Source organism: Lipotes vexillifer, unplaced genomic scaffold (genome assembly GCF_000442215.2).
Source record: "Lipotes vexillifer unplaced genomic scaffold, Lipotes_vexillifer_v1.1 scaffold554, whole genome shotgun sequence".
NCBI classification, from domain to species: Eukaryota; Metazoa; Chordata; class Mammalia; order Artiodactyla; family Lipotidae; genus Lipotes; species Lipotes vexillifer.
Window position 1 is genome coordinate 2,843,982 of NW_006794635.1, and position 17,556 is coordinate 2,861,537.

Below are 17,556 nucleotides of genomic sequence, written 5' to 3' on the forward strand. Positions count from 1 at the left end.
TATTTTATCACCATCTGGCATAGTTCATCTATTTAACTTACTTATTATCTCTCTCCCAGTAAAATGCAAGATCCATATGAGAAAGTGTTTTGTCTTTTCTGTTCACTGTTGTATCTTCAGTGCTTAAAATAGTGCTGCACATAACAGGTACTCAACAAATACGTGCAGAATGAATGAATGTCCATTCTGCTGGTACCCAGTGTATGTCAGATATATGTCCACTTCTGATAGATATAAGGTTTAATACCAGATCCAAAACTGAAGGCAAAAGGAGAATTTACAATGACCATCAGAGGTTGTTTCTCAGATGAAAGACGCTTTGGAGGTAGGAATCTTAATTTCAGCAGGCAGGAGAACTTAGTCTAACTAGAGATGTAGCTATTGCTATGAAGATCCATTACAGGTCAAATAAATGAAGGTAATTGCTATGGTCATTCCTATTTTCATAAGTGCTTCCCATTGAAATGACTCGCTTTTATTCTTTCGAAACTGCACCTAACTGGCTTTGAATTTTGTTCAGCCAAACAAGGAGACACACTTGAAGGCCAAAATTACAGCATTTTAAAGTGGAAGAGACTATACCAAGGTACACAGTACAATAGTTGACTTACTTTCCTGTATGTCTTGGGATTTGTTCCTGAAGCTAAGGGCTTCTACTTTAATCAGATCTCTTAATCAAAACAGTAAGGACCCACCCAGGAATTTTTGGGTTTTCCTAATGGGAATGTTAAAAATAAAAGCACTCCTTATTAATGATATAGTGAGTAAAGTAAGTATGTACTCCCTACATTTTGCAGGAATTTTTTCCAGCTATAATCATTTCTAAATGTAATATGCCCCAAAGAGATTTTCAACTGTTTCTGGAAATGCACCAACCAAAACTACAGCAGCAGGCTGTTTTCTCTGCCCCTTAAACTAAGAAAAAGAGATTTTCAACTGTTTCTGGAAATGCACCAACCAAAACTACAGCAGCAGGCTGTTTTCTCTGCCCCTTAAACTAAGAAAAAGAGACAGGCGCAAAATGACACAAAAATAAAATCTGTGTCACCAAGCTGTAAAAGCTTATATTACAGGGAAATATATGGCAATTTGCCCAGTCATTTTGACTTCGCTAAAATTCTTAACAGCAAGTATCCTAACCTACAGATTTTCCCAGAAAATAACAGATTAAAGAATCAAAGTAAGTTAAAGGGGGTGATTTCACACCCTGATGGCAACAGCCCTCCATCAGATAATTGATGACAGCACATCCTAATGGATTCCATGTACTTTTTTTTTTTTTTACTTCCACAAAGAACTACTGAGAAGACATCAATACAGGAATGAGCAAAAGCATTTAATTATTACTATTCACTTCAGGAGGAAATGATATGTGGTTTAGTTAACGATTTTTAAGGAACAAAAATAGAAAGCTCTTGATCCAGGAAATTAGTAACTCCGAAGCCCTTTACAGTCCCATCGCTGGAGACCAGAGAGCAGGAACCAGCCAGGGTATCACTGCTCCTGTCCCTCTAATTGCCCAGCCAGATGGTCTGCCACAGCCATCAGCAATCAGTAGCATCCAGGCCCCAGGACCTATATATGACGCCCCGGCTCTTGTGGTCCTTCCTGCAATGAGGGAGTGGGAACAAAGGCTAAGTACTTTATTAGCTGGAATTGGGAGTTGACCACGATGGAGACTCAGGAGGCTCCTGAGCTCCCCTCCTCCCACAGACACATGGGATATACAGCTACATATGGAGCAATTCCCTCTGAAAGAGATCCAGAAACCATCTGAGCAACTCCTACACATCTGACAAATGATTTCCTACTCACATCCAAATGAGTAGGAAAGGCTGAGACACACTCTTGCCATTAACCCCACCCCCAGCACAGCAACATAGCAATCTGAGGTAACCCCAACTCCCACACTCTCCCTGAGGAAGGGTTCAGACCACACATCTAGAGCCCCACTGGAGGCAGTTCAAGATGGTGGTGTAGGAAGATCCTGAATTCACCTCCTCCCATGGACACAACAAATCTACAACTACATAAGGAATACTTCCTTCTAAAAAAGACCTGAAAACTGGACAAACAGAGCCTCCACAACAAAGGATAAAAAGACAGCATTGAGACAGTTAGGAGATGCAGAAACACAGTCTCACCAAAAAAAATATCTCCACCCTGGTGCAGCGACCCACAATTGGGAGGGATCTCAAAAATACAGAACTTTTCTCTAAGGAGTGAGGTGGTCTGTGCTCTATAGCAAGCACCCCAAATCTCACAGCCTGCATAGGAGAGACAAGCCCCCAAAATGCCTGGCTTTGAAAACCAATGAGGATTACGTCCAGGAAAAACATAGATCTGTAGGGAATGGAGAACCTGCTTTTTAAAGGGCTCACAGACTCCCTTGCCCCAGAATCCAGCACAAAAACACCCATTTGAAAAGCACCTGGACTATTCATGAAGGAGACCCATTAACTAATCTTCAAGCATCTGCTGGAAAGGCAGGAACCTGCTGGGACTCTTTCTGATGATGGATACACTGGCAGATGCCATTCTTGTGATTTCATTCTACCTTGCTAATGCCAGCACTGGTGGGTGCCATTTTGGAAGTCTCCCTCTAACCTGCTAGTGCCAGTAGGTGTGCCTCAATGAGAGCTCCACCCACCCCTGTGCTACAGCTGCATGCCACAGCTGGGTTGGGCAAGACCCCTGCCCACCCCTGCACTGCAGCAGGCTGGCACATGCAGCCCATACAGGGGATGCCCCTTGAGTGCCCAGCTCTAGTGGCCAGGGCATCTGGGGCCCACAGGATTTCCTACACAAGGCCACTCCTTCAAGACTGGAGGAGGCAGCTTTTTGGCCCAATACACAGAAACAAACACAGAGAGTTACTCAAAATGAGGAGACAGAGGAATATGTCCCAAATGAAAGAACAAGACAAAACCTCAGAAAAAGACCTTAATGAAATGGAGATAAGCAATCTACTTGATAAAAAGTTCAAAGTAATGGTCATAAAGATGCTCACTGAACTTGGGAGAAGAATGGAGCAACATAGTAAGAGCTTCAACAAAGAAAGAGAAAATATATGAAAGTACTAAACAGAAGTTAAAGAGCTGAAGAATATAATAACTGAACTGAAAAACAAACTAGAGGGGTTCAACAGCAGACTGGATGAAGCAGAACACACCAGGAAGACAAAGCAATGGAACTCACTAAGACACAGGAGCAAAAACAAAAAAAAGAATTTTAAAAAGTAAAGATATCTCAAGGGACCTTTGGAACAATGTCAAGCAGAATAACATTCACATTATAGGGGTCCAAAAGGAGGAGAAAGGGCCAGAAAGCTTATCTGAAGAAATATTAGCTGAAAACTTTCCCAGTCTGAAGAAGGAAATAGACATCCAGGTCCAGTAAGTCTAGAGAGTTCCAAATAAGATGAACCCAAAGAGGTCCACACCAAGACACATCATAATTAAAATGATAAAAGGCAAAGATAAAGAGAGAATCTTAAAAGTAGCTAAAACAAAACAAAACAAACAAAAAAAACCCTTTACATATACAAGAGAAACCCCATAAGGCTATCAGTAAATTTTTCAGCAGAAACTTAGCAGGTGAAGGGAGTGGCATGACATATTCAAAGTGCTGAAAGGAAAACATTCCAACCAAAAGTTCTCTACCTGACAAGGTTATCATTCAGAATTGAAGAGTTTAAGAGTTTCCCAGATAAGCAAAACCTAGAGGAGTTCATCACCCTTAAACTGGACTTACAAAAAATGTTAAAGAGACTTCTTTAAGCTAAAAAGAAATGGCATTGATTAATAACATAAAAACATACCTGAGTAAAAATCTCACTAGAATAGGTAAGTCAGTAGTAAAGGTAATGGATCAATCACTTATAAAGCAAGAATGAAGATTAAAAGACAAAAAATAGAAAAATTAACTAAAACTAAAATAATTAGTTAAAATATGCATAAAGTAAAAAATGTAAAAGATGTCATATATATAGATGTATATATACATCTATATAGATGTCATAAAGATGTCAAAAAATATAAAACATGAAGGAGGGAGTAAAAAAAAAAGTAACCTTCTGGAATGTGTTCAAATTTAAGTTGTTATCAACCTAAAACAGACCATTATATGCATAGGGTGTCATATGTAAACCATGGTAGCCACAAACAAAAACTTATAGTAAATACACAAAAGAAAGAGGAATTAACCTAAACATAACACTAAAGACAGCCAGGAAACCACAAGGGAAGAGAGAAAGAGAAAAAGAAACAGAGAGGAACTACAAAAACAATCCGAAAATAATTAACAAAATGGAAATAAGTACATATCTATCAGTAATTACTTTAAATGTAAGTGGACTAAATTGTCCAATCAAAAGACACAGAGTGACTGAATGGATAAAAAAACAAGACCCATCTGGATGCTGCCTACAAGAGATCCACTTCAGAAGTAAGGACACACACAAATTAAAAGTGAAAGGATGGGGATAGATAGTCCATGCAAATGGAAACTAAAAGAAAGCTGGTGTAGCTATACTCATATCATACAAAGTAGACTTTAAAACAAAGAATGTAATAAAAGACAAAGAGGATATATATAATGATAAAGAGGTCAATGCAGCAAGAAGATGTAACACTTAAAAAATACATATGCACCCAATATAGGAGCTCCAAAATACATAAAGCAAATATTAACAGGCCTAAGGAGTGAAATTAACAACAACAAACTAACAGTAGGGGACTTTAACACCCCACTTACATCAATGGATACATCATTCAAACAGAAAATCAATAAAGAAACATTAGGCTTAAACGACACATTAGAGCAGACAGATTTAATAGATATATACAAAGCGTTTCATCCAAAAGCAGCAGAGTACTCATTCTCAGGTGCACATGGAACACTCTCCAGGCTAGATAACATGTTAAACAAGCCAAAAAACAAGTCTCAATAAATTCAAGAAGTTTGAAATCATATTAAGCATCTTTCCCCACCACAATGGTATAAAACTAGAAATCAAATATGGGAAGAAAATTGTAAAAAACACAAAAATGTGGAGATTAAACAACATTTAATCTGGACAACCAATGAATCTTTGAAGAAATCAAAGGAGAAATTAAAAAATACCTAAAGACAAATGAAAACAAAAATATGACATACTAAAATCTATAAGAGGCAGCAAAAGCGATTCTAAGAAGGAAGTTCATAGCAATACAGGCCTACCACGAGAAACAAGAAAAATCTCAAATAAACAATCTAACATTACACCTAAAGGATCTAGAAAACAAAGAACAAAGCTCAAAGTTGGCATTAGGAAGGAAATAATAAAGATCAGACCCAAAATAAATGAAAAAAAATAGAAAGGATTAATGAAACTAAGAGCTGGTTCTTTGAAAAGATAAACAAAATCAACAAGCCATCAGCTAGACTAACCAAGAAAAAAAACAGAGAAGAATCAAATAAAGTCAGAAATGAAAGAGGAGAAATTATAACTGATACCACAGAAATACAAAAGATTATAAGACACTCCTAAGAACAACTATATACCAACATATTCAACAACCTAGAAGAAATGGATAAGTTTCTAGAAACACACAATCTTCTAAGACTGAATTATGGAGAAACAGAAAATCTGAATAGACCAATTACTAATAAGGAGATTGAATCAGTGATTTTAAAAAACTGCCAAACAAACAAAAGTATAGGACCAGGCGACTTCACTGGTGAATTCTACCAAACATTCAAAGAAGATTTAATACCTAGGCTTTTCAAACTGTTCCAAAAAAATTAAGAGGAGGAAATGTTTCCAACTCATTTTACAAGGCCATATTATCCTGATACCAAAGCCAGACAAGAATACCAAGGGGAAAAAAAATCACACACCAATATCTTTGACGAAAATAGATGCAAAAGTCTTCAACAAAACATTAGCAAACTGAATTTAACATACATTAAAAAGATCATACACCATGAACAAGAGGGATTTATTTCAGGGATGCAAAAATGGTTCAGTATCTGCAAATCAATCAACATGATACATCACATTAACAGGATGAAAGATAAAAATCATATGATCATATCAATTATTGCATAAAAAGCATTTGACAAAAGTCGACATCCATTTACAAGAACTCTCAACAAAGTGACTATATTAATAGACATTTCTCCAAAAAGGCATACAGATGACCAATAGACACATGAAAAGATGCTCAACATCACTAATTATTAGAGAAATGCAAATCAAAACTACAATGAGGTACCACCTCACACCAGTCAAAATGACCATCATTAAAAGGCCTACAAATAACAAGTGTTGAAGACGGTGTGGAGAAAAGGGAACACTCCTACACTGTTGGTGGGAATGTAAGTTGGTGCAGCCGCTATGGAAAACAGCACAGAGGTTCCTCAGAAAACTAAAAATAGACCTACCATATGATCCAGCAACCCCACTCCTACCCAGACAAAACTATAATTCAAAAAGATACATGCACCCCTATGTTCATAGCAGCACTATTCACAATAGCCAAGACATGGAAACAACCTAAATGTCCATTGATAGATGAATGGATAAAGAAGATGGGGTACATATATACAATGGAATATTACTCAGCCATAAAAAAGAATGAAATAATGCCATTTGCAGCAACATGGATGCAACTAGAGATGATCACACTAAGTGAAATAAGTCAGAAAGAGAAAGACAAATACTATATGATATCACATATGTGTGGAATCTAAAATATGGCACAAATGAACTTATCTACAAAGTAGAAATAGACTCACAGCTATAGAGAACAGACTTGTGGTTGCCAAGGGGGAGGGGGGAGGGAGAGGGGTCAAGTTAGAGTTTGGGGTTGGTAGATGCAAACTATTACATTTTGAATGGATAAACAACAAAGTCCTACTGTATAGCACAGGGAACTATATCCATTCTCCTGGGATAAACTTTAATGGCAAAGAATGCATGTATGTGTATAACAGTCATTTTTCTATACAGCAGAGATTGGCACAACATTGTAAATCAACTATACTTTAACTTTTTAAAAAAGTATCATCTAAGTACAAAATAGAAACACCATGTTTTTCAGGGCTGTTTATAGGACAGCAAAGCTTTTTGGTACAACTTAATATGGCTTATAAACTTATATAATGTTCTCTTGAATGAGTTCTTGTATGCAAGTTGCTGAGATTAAATGTAACAGGATAGCATGGGAAAAAAAAGTGGGTATGGAGGAAATATACCTCAACTTAATAAAAGCCATGTATCAATAAAACAAACCCACAGCTAACATCATACTCAACAGAGAAAAACTGAAAACTCTTCCTCTAAGACCAGGAACAAGACTAGGATGCCCACACTTGTCACTTTTATTCAACATAGTATTGGAAGTCTTAGCAATTAGACAAGAAAAAGAAATAAAAAACATCCACATTGAAGAGGAACAAGGAAAACTTTCACTATTTGCAGCTGACATGATACTATATGTAGAAAACCCTGAAGACTCCACCAAAAAACTGTTACAACTATAAAAATGAATTCAGTAAACTTGCAGGATACAAACTCAATATACAGAAACTCTGGTATTTCTATACACTGATAATGAACTATCATAAGTAGAAATTAAGAAAACAATTCCATTTACAATTGTATCAAAAAGAATAATATACCTAAGAATAAATTTAACCAAGGAGGTGAAAATCTCTATGCTGAAAACTGTAAGACTCTGACAAAAAAATCCTGAAGAAGACACAAATAAATGGAAAGATATTCTGCATTCTGGAAAAATTAACATTGCTAAAATGTCCATACTATGCAAAGAAATCTACAGATTCAATGCCATCCCTAATGAAACACCAATGACATATTTCACAGAACTAGAACAAATAATTCTAAAATTTGTATGGAACCACAAAAGATCCTGAATAGTCAAAGCAATCTTGAGAAAGAACAAATCTGGAGAAATCATACTCCCTGATTTCAAAATATACTACAAAGCTATAGTATCAAAACAGTATGATATTGGCATAAAAACAGACACACAGATCAATGAAGAAAAGAGAGAGCCCAGAAATAAACCCACACATATATGGACAATTAATCTATGACAGTGGAGCCAAGGAAATAGTATGGGGAAAGGACAGTCTCTTCAATAAATGGTGTTGGGAAAACTGGACAGCCACATGCAAAAGAATGAAACTAGATCACTATCTTACACCATACACAAAAATTAACTCAAAATGGATTAAAGGCTTGAATATAAGACCTGAAACCATAAAATTTCTAGAAGAAAACATAGGTGGTAACCTTATTGACATCATTCTTAGTGATGTTTTCAGAGATCTGACTCCAAAGGCAAGGGAAACAAAAGCAAAATAAATAAATGGGACTACATCAAACTAGAAAGCTTCTGCACAGTGAAGGAAACCATCATCAAAACAAAAAGGAGGCTTACTGAATGGGAGAAATCTGTAAATCATATATGCAAAAGGGGTTAATATAAAAAATATAGAGAACACAGACAATACAACAACAAAAAACACACGCAACTCTACTAAAAAATGGGCAGAGAATCTGAATAGACATCTTTCCAAAGAAGACATACAGATGGCCAAAAGGCACATGAAAAGATGTTCAATATCACTAACTATTAGAGAAATGCAAATCAAAACCACAATGAGATATCACCTTACAACTGTTAGAATGGCTCTCAAAAAGACAAGAAATAGCAAGTGTTTGAGAGGATGAGAAGAAAAGGGAACACTTGAGCGCTATTGGTAGGAATGTAAATTGGTGCAGCCACTATACAAAACAGTATGGAGATTCCTCAAAAAATTAAGAATACAACTACCGTATGATCCAAATATTCTACTTCTAGGTATTTATCTGAAGAATATGAAAACACTAATTCTCAAAGATATATAAAACACCTATGTTCATTGAAGCATTATCTTTTTAATTTAATTTTTTTTATACAGAAGGTTCTTATTAGTTATCCATTTAATAAATATTGGTGTATATATGTCAATTCCAGTCTCCCAATTCATCCCACCTCTCGCCCCCTTCCCCGCCACTTTCCTCCCTTGGCTCTTTCACATTTTTCATCATTAGTGTATAGGAATGCAAGAGATTTCTGTGCATTAATTTTGTATCCTGCAACTTTACCAAATTCATTGATTAGCTCTAGTAGTTTTCTAGTGGCATCTTTAGGATTCTCTATGTATAGTATCATGTCATCTGCAAACAGTGACAGCTTTACTTCTTCTTTTCCAATTTGTATTCCTTTTCTTTCTTTTTCTTCTCTGACTGCCGTGGCTAGGACTTCCAAAATTTTGTTGAATAATAGTGATGAGAGTGGACATGCTTGTCTTGTTCCTGATCTTAGAGGAAATGCTTTCAGTTTTTCACCACTGAGCATGATGTTTACTGTGGGTTTGTCATATATGGCTTTTAATATGTTGAGGTATGTTCCCCCTATGCCCAACTTCTGGAGAGTTTTTAACATAAATGGGTGTTGAATTTTGTCAAAAGCTTTTTCTGCATCTATTGAGATGATCATATGGTTTTTCTCCTTCAGTTTGTTAATATGGTGTATCACATTGATTGATTTGTGTATATTGAAGAATCCTTGCATCCCTGGGATAAATCCTACTTGATCATGGTGTATGATCCTTTAATGTGTTGTTGGATTCTGTTTGCTAGTATTTTATTGAGGATTTTTGCATCTATATTCATGAGTGATATGGTCTGTAATTTTCATTTTTTGTAGTATCTTTGTCTGGTTTTGTTATCAAGGTGATGGTGGCCTCATAGAATGAGTTTGGGAGTGTTCCTTCCTCTGCAATTTTTTGCAAGAGTCTGAGAAGGACGGGTGTTAGCTCTTCTCTAAATGTTTGATAGAATTCACCTGTGAAGCCATCTGGTCCTGGACTTTTGTTTGTTGGAAGATTTTTAATCACAATTTCAATTTCAATACTTGTGATTGGTCTGTTCATATTTTCTATTTCTTCCTGGTTCAGTCTTGGAAGGTTATATTTTTCTAAGAATTTGTCCATTTCTTCCAGGGTGTCCATTTTATTGGCATAGAGCTGCCTGTGGTAGTCTCTTAGGATGCTTTTTATTTCTGTGGTGTCTGTTATAACTTCTCTTTTTTTCATTTCTAATTTTAATGATTTGAGTCCTCTCCCTCTTTTTCTTGATGAGTCTGGCTAATGGTTTATCAATTTTGTTTATCTTCTCAAAGAACCAGCTCTTAGTTTTATTGATCTTTGCTTTGTTTTGTTTGTTTCTTTTTCATTTATTTCGGCTCTGATCTTTATGATTTCTTTCCTTCTACTAACTTTGGGTTTTGTTTGTTTTTCTTTCTCTAGTTCTTTTAGGTGTAAGGTTAGATTGTTTATTTGAGATGTTTGTAGTTTCTTTTTTTTTTTTTTGTGGTACACGGGCCTCTCACTGTTGTGGCCTCTCCCGTTGCGGAGCACAGGCTCCAGACACGCAGGCTCAGTGGTCATGCTCACGGGCCTAGCCGCTCCGCGGCACGTGGGATATTCCTGAACCAAGGCACGAACCCATGTCCCCTGCATCGGCAGGCAGACTCTCAACCGCTGCGCCACCAGGGAAGCCCATTTGTTGTTTCTTGAGGTAGGATTGTATAGCTATAAACTTGCTATAAACTATATACTCTTAGAACTGGTTTGGCCACATCCCATAGGTTTTGGATCTTCGTGTTTTCATTGTTATTTGTCTCTAGGTATTTGATTTCCTCTTTGATTTCTTCAGTGGTCTCTTGGTTATTTAGGAACGTATTGTTTAGCCTCCACGTGTTTGTGTTTTTTACGTTTTTTCCCCGTAATTGATATCTAATCTCATAACGTTGTGGTCAGAAAAGATGCTTGATATGATTTCAATTTCCTTAAATTTACTGAGGCTTGATTTGTGACCCAAGATGTGATCTATCCTGGAGAATGTTCTGTGCGCACTTGAGAAGAAAGTGTAATCTGCTGTTTTTGGATGGAATGTCCTATAAATATCAATTAAATCTACCTGGTCTATTGTGTCATTTAAAGCTTGTGTTTCCTTATTAACTTTCTGTTTGGATGGTCTGTCCATTGGTGTTAGTGAGGTGTTAAAGTCCCCCACTATTATTGTGTTACTGTCGATTTCCTCTTTTATAGCTGTTAGCAGTTGCCTTATGTATTGAGGTGCTCCTATGTTGGATGCATATATATTTATAATTGTTATATCTTCTTCTTGGATTGATCCCTTGATCATTATGTAGTGTCCTTCCTTGTCTCTTGTAACATTCTTTATTTTAAAGTCTATTTTATCTGATATGAGTATTGCTACTCCAGCTTTCTTTGGATTTCCATTTGCATGAAATATCTTTTTCCATCCCCTCACTTTCAGTCTGTATGTGTCCCTAGGTCTGAAGTGGGTCTCTTGTAGACAGCATATATATGGGTCTTGCTTTTTTATCCATTCAGCGAGGCTGTGTCTTTTGGTTGGAGCATTTAATCCATTCATGTTTAAGGTAATTATCGATATGTATGTTCCTATGACCATTTTCTTAATTGTTTTGGCTTTGTTTTTGTAGGTCCTTTTCTTCTCTTGTGTTTCCCACTTGGAGAAGTTCCTTTAGCATTTGCTGTACAGCTGGTTTGGTGGTGCTGAATTCTCTTAGCTTTTGCTTGTCTGTAGAGCTTTTGATTTCTCCATTGAATCTGAATGAGATCCTTGCCAGGGAGAGGAATCTTGGTTGTAGGTTCTTCCTTTTCATCACTTTAAATGTCATTCCCCTCCCTTCTGGCTTGTAGAGTTTCTGCTGAGAAATCAACTGTTAACTTTATGGGAGTTCCCTTGTATGTTATTTGTTGTTTTTCCCTTGCTGCTTTCAATACTTTTTCTTTGTCTTTAATTTTTGCCAGTTTGATTACTATGTGTCTTGGTGTGTTTCTCCTTGGGTTTATCCTGTGTGGGACTCTCTGTGCTTCCTGGACTTGGGTGGTTATCTCCTTTCCCAGGTTAGGGAAGTTTTTGACTATAATCTCTTCAAATATTTTCTTGGGTCCTTTCTCTCTTTCTTCTCCTTCTGGGACCCCTAAAATGCGAATGTTGTTGCATTTAATGTTGTCCCAGAGGTCTCTTAGGCTGTCTTCATTTCTTTTTATTCTTTATTCTTTATTCTGTTCTGCAGCAGTGAATTCCACTATTCTGTCTTCCAGGTCACTTATCCATTCTTCTGCCTCAGTTATTCTGCTATTGATTCCTTCTAGTGTATTTTTCATTTCAGTTACTTTCTTTTTCTGAGGTCCTGGATCATCTTCACTATCATTATTCTGAATTATTTTTCTGGAATGTTGCCTATCTCCACTTCATTTAGTTGTTTTTCTGGGGTTTCATCTTGTTCCTTCATCTGGTACATAGCCCTCTGTATTTTCTTCTTGTCTATCTTTCTGTGAATGTGGATTTTGTTCCACAGGCTGCAGGATTGTAGTTCTTCTTGCTTCTGCTGTCTGCCTTCTAGTGGATGAGGCTATCTAAGAGGCTTGTGCAAGTTTCCTGATGGAAGGGACTGGTGGTGGGTAGAGCTGGCTGTTGCTCTGTTGTGCAGAGCTCAGTAAAACTTTAATCCACTTGTCTGCTGATGGGTGGGGCTGGGTTCCCTCCCTGTTGCTTGTTTGGCCTGAGGCATCCCAACACTGGAGCCTACTGGGGCTCTTTGGTGGGGCTAATGGCGGATTCTGGGAGCACTCACACCAGGAGTACTTCCCAGAACTTCTGCTGCCAGTGTCCTTGTCCTCACAGTGAGACACAGCCACCCCCCATCTCTGTAGGAGATGCTCCAACACTGGCAGACATGTCTGGTTCAGTCTCTATGGGGTCACTGCTCCTTCCCCTGTGTCCCAATGCACACACTACTTTGTGTGTGCCCCCCAAGAGTGGAGTCTCTGTTTCCCCCAGTCCTGTCAAAGTCCTGCAATCAAATCCCACCAGCCTTCAAAGTCTGATTCTCTAGTAATTCCTCCTCCCGTTGCTGGACCCCCAGGTTGGGAAGCCTGACGTGGGGCTCAGAACCTTCACTCCAGTGGGTGGACTTCTGTGGTATAAGTGTTCTCCAGTCTGTGAGTCACCCACCCAGCAGTTATGGGATTTGATTTTATTGTGATTGTGCCCCTCCTACCGTCTCATTGCAGCTTCTCCTTTGTCTTTGGATGTGGTGTATCTTTTTTGGTGAGTTCCAGTGTCTTCCTGTCGATGATTTTTCAGCAGTTAGTTGTGATTCCAGTGCTCTCGCAAGAGGGAGTGAGAGCACATCCTTCTACTCTGCCATCTTGAACCAATCCACAGCATTATTTATAATAGCAAAGATTTGGAAACAACCTAAGTGTCCATCAATTGATGAATGGATAATGAAGATGGTACAAACACACAGAGAAAATGGAATATTACTCAGTCATAAAAAAGAATGCAATGTTACCATTTGAGACAATATAGATAGACCGTGAGGATATTATGTTAAGTGAAATACATAGAGAAAGACAAATACTGTATAATTTCACTCATATGTGGAATCTAAAACAAGCAAACAAAACAAACAAAAAATTGATAGACACAGAAAACAGATCAGTGGTTATCAGAGGGGAAGGGAGTTAGGGGACAGGTGAAATGGGTAAAAGGGGTCAACTGTATGGTGGTGGTGGATAACTAGACCTTTGGTGATGATCACTTTGTAGTGTACACAGATGTTAAAATAGAATTTTGTACACCTGAAACTTACATAATGTTATGTACTGATTTTACCTCAATTAAAAAAAAGACTCCCACTAGAGAGACAAGCCTCCTAAACATCTAGCTCTGAAAGCAGACAGGGCTTTTGTCCATGAGAATCCAAGGTTACAGCAAACAAAGGAGCAGTTCTTCATGAGCACACATGACTATCTCGCCAGGGCTCAGTGCAGGGGGATCACGCAAAAACACCCATTTCCCAGTCTTTCTCTGAAAGGGGTTTATCTGCTTACTTTAGAAGATGATGCCTGAGGGCCAGACTTCTAAATTATCAGGCATCTAGGGGCCAGTTGTGATCCTTCCCAGGGACCAGTGAAGCCAACAGATACTTCCCTGCCTTCTTCCTCTAGCCCACTCCAATAATAAAAAACCAAGTTGTCAGTATCTCCCTGGAAGGAGCTTTTATACAAGTCTGGTGCCCCAGCTTTTGCAGCTGCTGCCCAAGGGACTGCCTGATATCCTAGCTCTGATAGCCATGAGTCCGACAGGACTGTAGTTCTTAAAAAGCCTGACAGCACCCTTCCATGGCTTTCCACCAGGCTCAGCACAGAAGGAGTAGACAAAATGCCCATTTCCCAGTTTCTCCCTGGAAAGAATTTAACTATTTACTCTGCAGCTGCTGCCTGAGGTTCTGCTTCTAATCAAACGGCATCTAGGCACTGACCACAATCCCCTCCTTCCAGACACAGACAGGTCTTGACACACCCTCAATTACTAGGAGCTACTAATACAAAGAAGTTTGCTTGAACAATCATACAAGTTTGAGAGAAAACTAAGACCTCAGGCCTGGCTGAATGACAAGGTTCATTTCCTATATAAGACCACTCTGCTAGACTTGGAGTGGTGGCTCTTTTATCTAATGCACAGAAACCAAAACAGAGAGTCAAGGAGACTGAAGAAATAGAGGAATATATTCCAAAGAAAAGAATAAGATAAATCTCCAGAAACAGATCTTAGTGAGAATTCAAAATAACGGTCATAAACACAGGGGTAAGCTCCTTGACATCACTCTTGGTAATGAGTTTTTGGATTTAACACCAAAAGCAAAGGGAACAAAGGCAAAAATAAACAAGTGGGAGTACATCAAACTAAAAAGCTTCTGCACAGCAAAGGAAACCATCGACAAAATGAAAAGGCAAATTATGGAATATGAGGAAACATTTGCAAATCACATATCTGGTAAGGGGTTAATATCCAAAATATACAAGGAACTCATACAACTCAATAGCAAAAATAAAAATGCAATTTAAAAATGGGCAAAGGGCCTGAATAGACATTTTTCCAAAGAAGATATCCAAATGGTCCACAGGTACATGAAAATGTGGTCAACATTGCTAATCTTTAGAAAAATGCAATTCAAAACCTCAAGGAGATATCATCTCACCACTGTTAGAATGCCTGTTACCAAAAAGACAAGAGATAACAACTGTTGGTGAGGATGCGGAGAAAAGGGAGCCCTTGTGCTTTGTGGGTAGGAATGTAACTGGTGCAGCCACTATGAAAAACAGCATGAAATTTCCTCAAGAAATTAAAAGTAGAACTACCATATGATCCAGCTTTCCCATTTCTGGATATATACCCAACAGAAATGAAAGTGTTATCTTGAAGAGGTTATCTATACTCTCATGTTCATTGTAACATTATTCACAATAGCCAAGGTATGGAAACAACCTAACTGTCTATTCATGGATGAATGGATTAATTAAATGTTATAGATAGACAGATAGATAAATAGATATTTGAGTATTATTTGGCCTTTAAGAAGAAGGAAATACTGTCATTTATGACAAGATTTGTGAAACTGGAGGGCATTATATGAAGTGAAATAAGCTAGACAGAGAAAGACAAATAGTGCATGACATCACTTATATGCAGACTCTAAAAAAAAGAAAAGAAGTCGAACTCAAAGAAATAGAGTAGAAAAGTGGTTGCCAGGGGCTGGGGGATTGGGGAAATCAGGAGAGGTTGGTAAAAGAGTATAAACTTTCAGCTATAAGATGAATAAGATCTAAGGATCTAATGTATAACATGGAAAGTATAGTTGATAACACTGTTTCGTACAATTGAAATTTGCAAGGGAATAGAACTTAAATGTTCTCACCAATGAATAAACAATCAAACAAATACATTCCTGAGGTGATGGATGTGTTAATTAACTCGATGGGGGGGAATCTTTTCACAATATATAAAATATATCAAATTATCACTTTGTATACTTTAAATATATTACAATTTTATTTGTCAAGTATACCTCAATGAAGCTGAAAAAAATAGAAAGCCCACTTTGCAAGTAGGAGTGAGGAATCATGAATGCCAAGACAGCTTAGAGTGGCAGCGGCCAGGAAACACGAAAGAAGTGAAAGCATTTCCTTGGCCACATTTGCATCTTCAATTCTAGTCTGTCTTGTATTTCCTAGCATGTTCCATTAATCTGAGCCAGATAAGAACCTACGACTTTTATGGTGCTGCGGACATTCATTCTGAAACAAGCAAACATCTCTGGAATATTTATGGGGTAACCACGACAGGACCCAGTAGTGGGCAGCAGTTTCTGCTTATCATGTCAACTCTGCTTAAGGAAACTGAGCTGCTGCATGCTGGCCAGTCAGCAGGCAGTTATGACTGGAGGTGAACGGTAACCTTTCATAGAGTTATATGTCCTTGCTCTGTGCTGGATCATTAATCACTCCAATAACACAAAGCACAATGCATGCCTATAACACAGAGCTGGGAATGGCTGCGGGCTATTCTGGTCCATCACTACAAACACACACAGACAGACTGCTTTCCACAGCCCCAGAAGCCCAGCGGGGCTGAAAGGATGTTGAGGACTGTTACAAGAGAAGGTTCTTCAAATTAGAGTTCCAGATTCTATTTGTGTACACATTTTTGATGGTCCAAATGTTCACATGGTTTCGGAGAGCTGGCATCATTAATTTTTTTTAAATCTCAATTTGAAAGTGACATTGATTCATGTTCCTCCACTAAGGGAATCTTTCAAGTTCTTCGTCACTCATATTATACGTCCTTGAGCAATGAGCCTATATTTGGAGGGAGTGTTTTCCAGGGATTTGGGGGTAGAGGACAGATTTCTATAAAAAGAATGTTCAGGAAAAGTAAACACTGGGGATTTCACAGGTTAAAGCAAACACACATCATGCTTTCAATGGGGAATTGCACAAGACTTACATTTGTGAGCCTTCAGTCCTTCAAAGGAAACTGGTCCAATCTCATAATACTCATATTCCCAGGTGTAATCAGAATTAGATGCAGATTGATGGGACGTCCCGTTAGAAACTAACCTCTGGGCAGACATCTCCACCTGCAGAAATGGAGAAAGGCAAGTGTAGAGTCTGTTAACTCATCCACATTGTCCTTGACCCCATTCAGGAGGTCAGCAGGCAACGGCCTCAGGGAGGTCCTATCCACCAGGTCAGGGCCAGCCCTCCCTGGCTGCCTGCATTCCCAGTGATCATTACTTCCTTTTGTCTCTCCACGAGACTGGTATGCATTATTTGCAACCAGAGGCCATATCTTCTTTCATGGTCGTTCCCCCAGAACTTAACCCAGTGCCTGGCACATAACCAACTTCCAATAACTGATGAAAGAAGGAAGTAAGGAGGGGGAGAGTGTATCAAAATCTCTGAGCTCACGACTTCAGCCACATCACCTATCACCACCTATGCAGAGTCTACAGAGAATAAATAAAATTAGTATCAGAAGAGAAGCAGCTCAGTAGACCTCTACAGGGCACCTACCATGCAAAAATAAAGACA

At 38.2% G+C, this 17,556-nt stretch overlaps 1 protein-coding gene across 1 annotated transcript in view; it reads right to left on the reverse strand.

The window, feature by feature from the left end:
* MRAP2 (melanocortin 2 receptor accessory protein 2) overlaps nt 1–17,096 on the reverse strand; it is a 38,650-nt gene extending 21,554 nt beyond the window's left edge. Inside the window, exon 1 of the mRNA XM_007467330.1 lies at nt 16,970–17,096. Coding sequence (XP_007467392.1) covers nt 16,970–17,096 — 127 coding nt within the window. The remainder of the gene's footprint in view (nt 1–16,969) is intronic.
* Between the last annotated feature and the right edge of the window lie 460 nt (nt 17,097–17,556).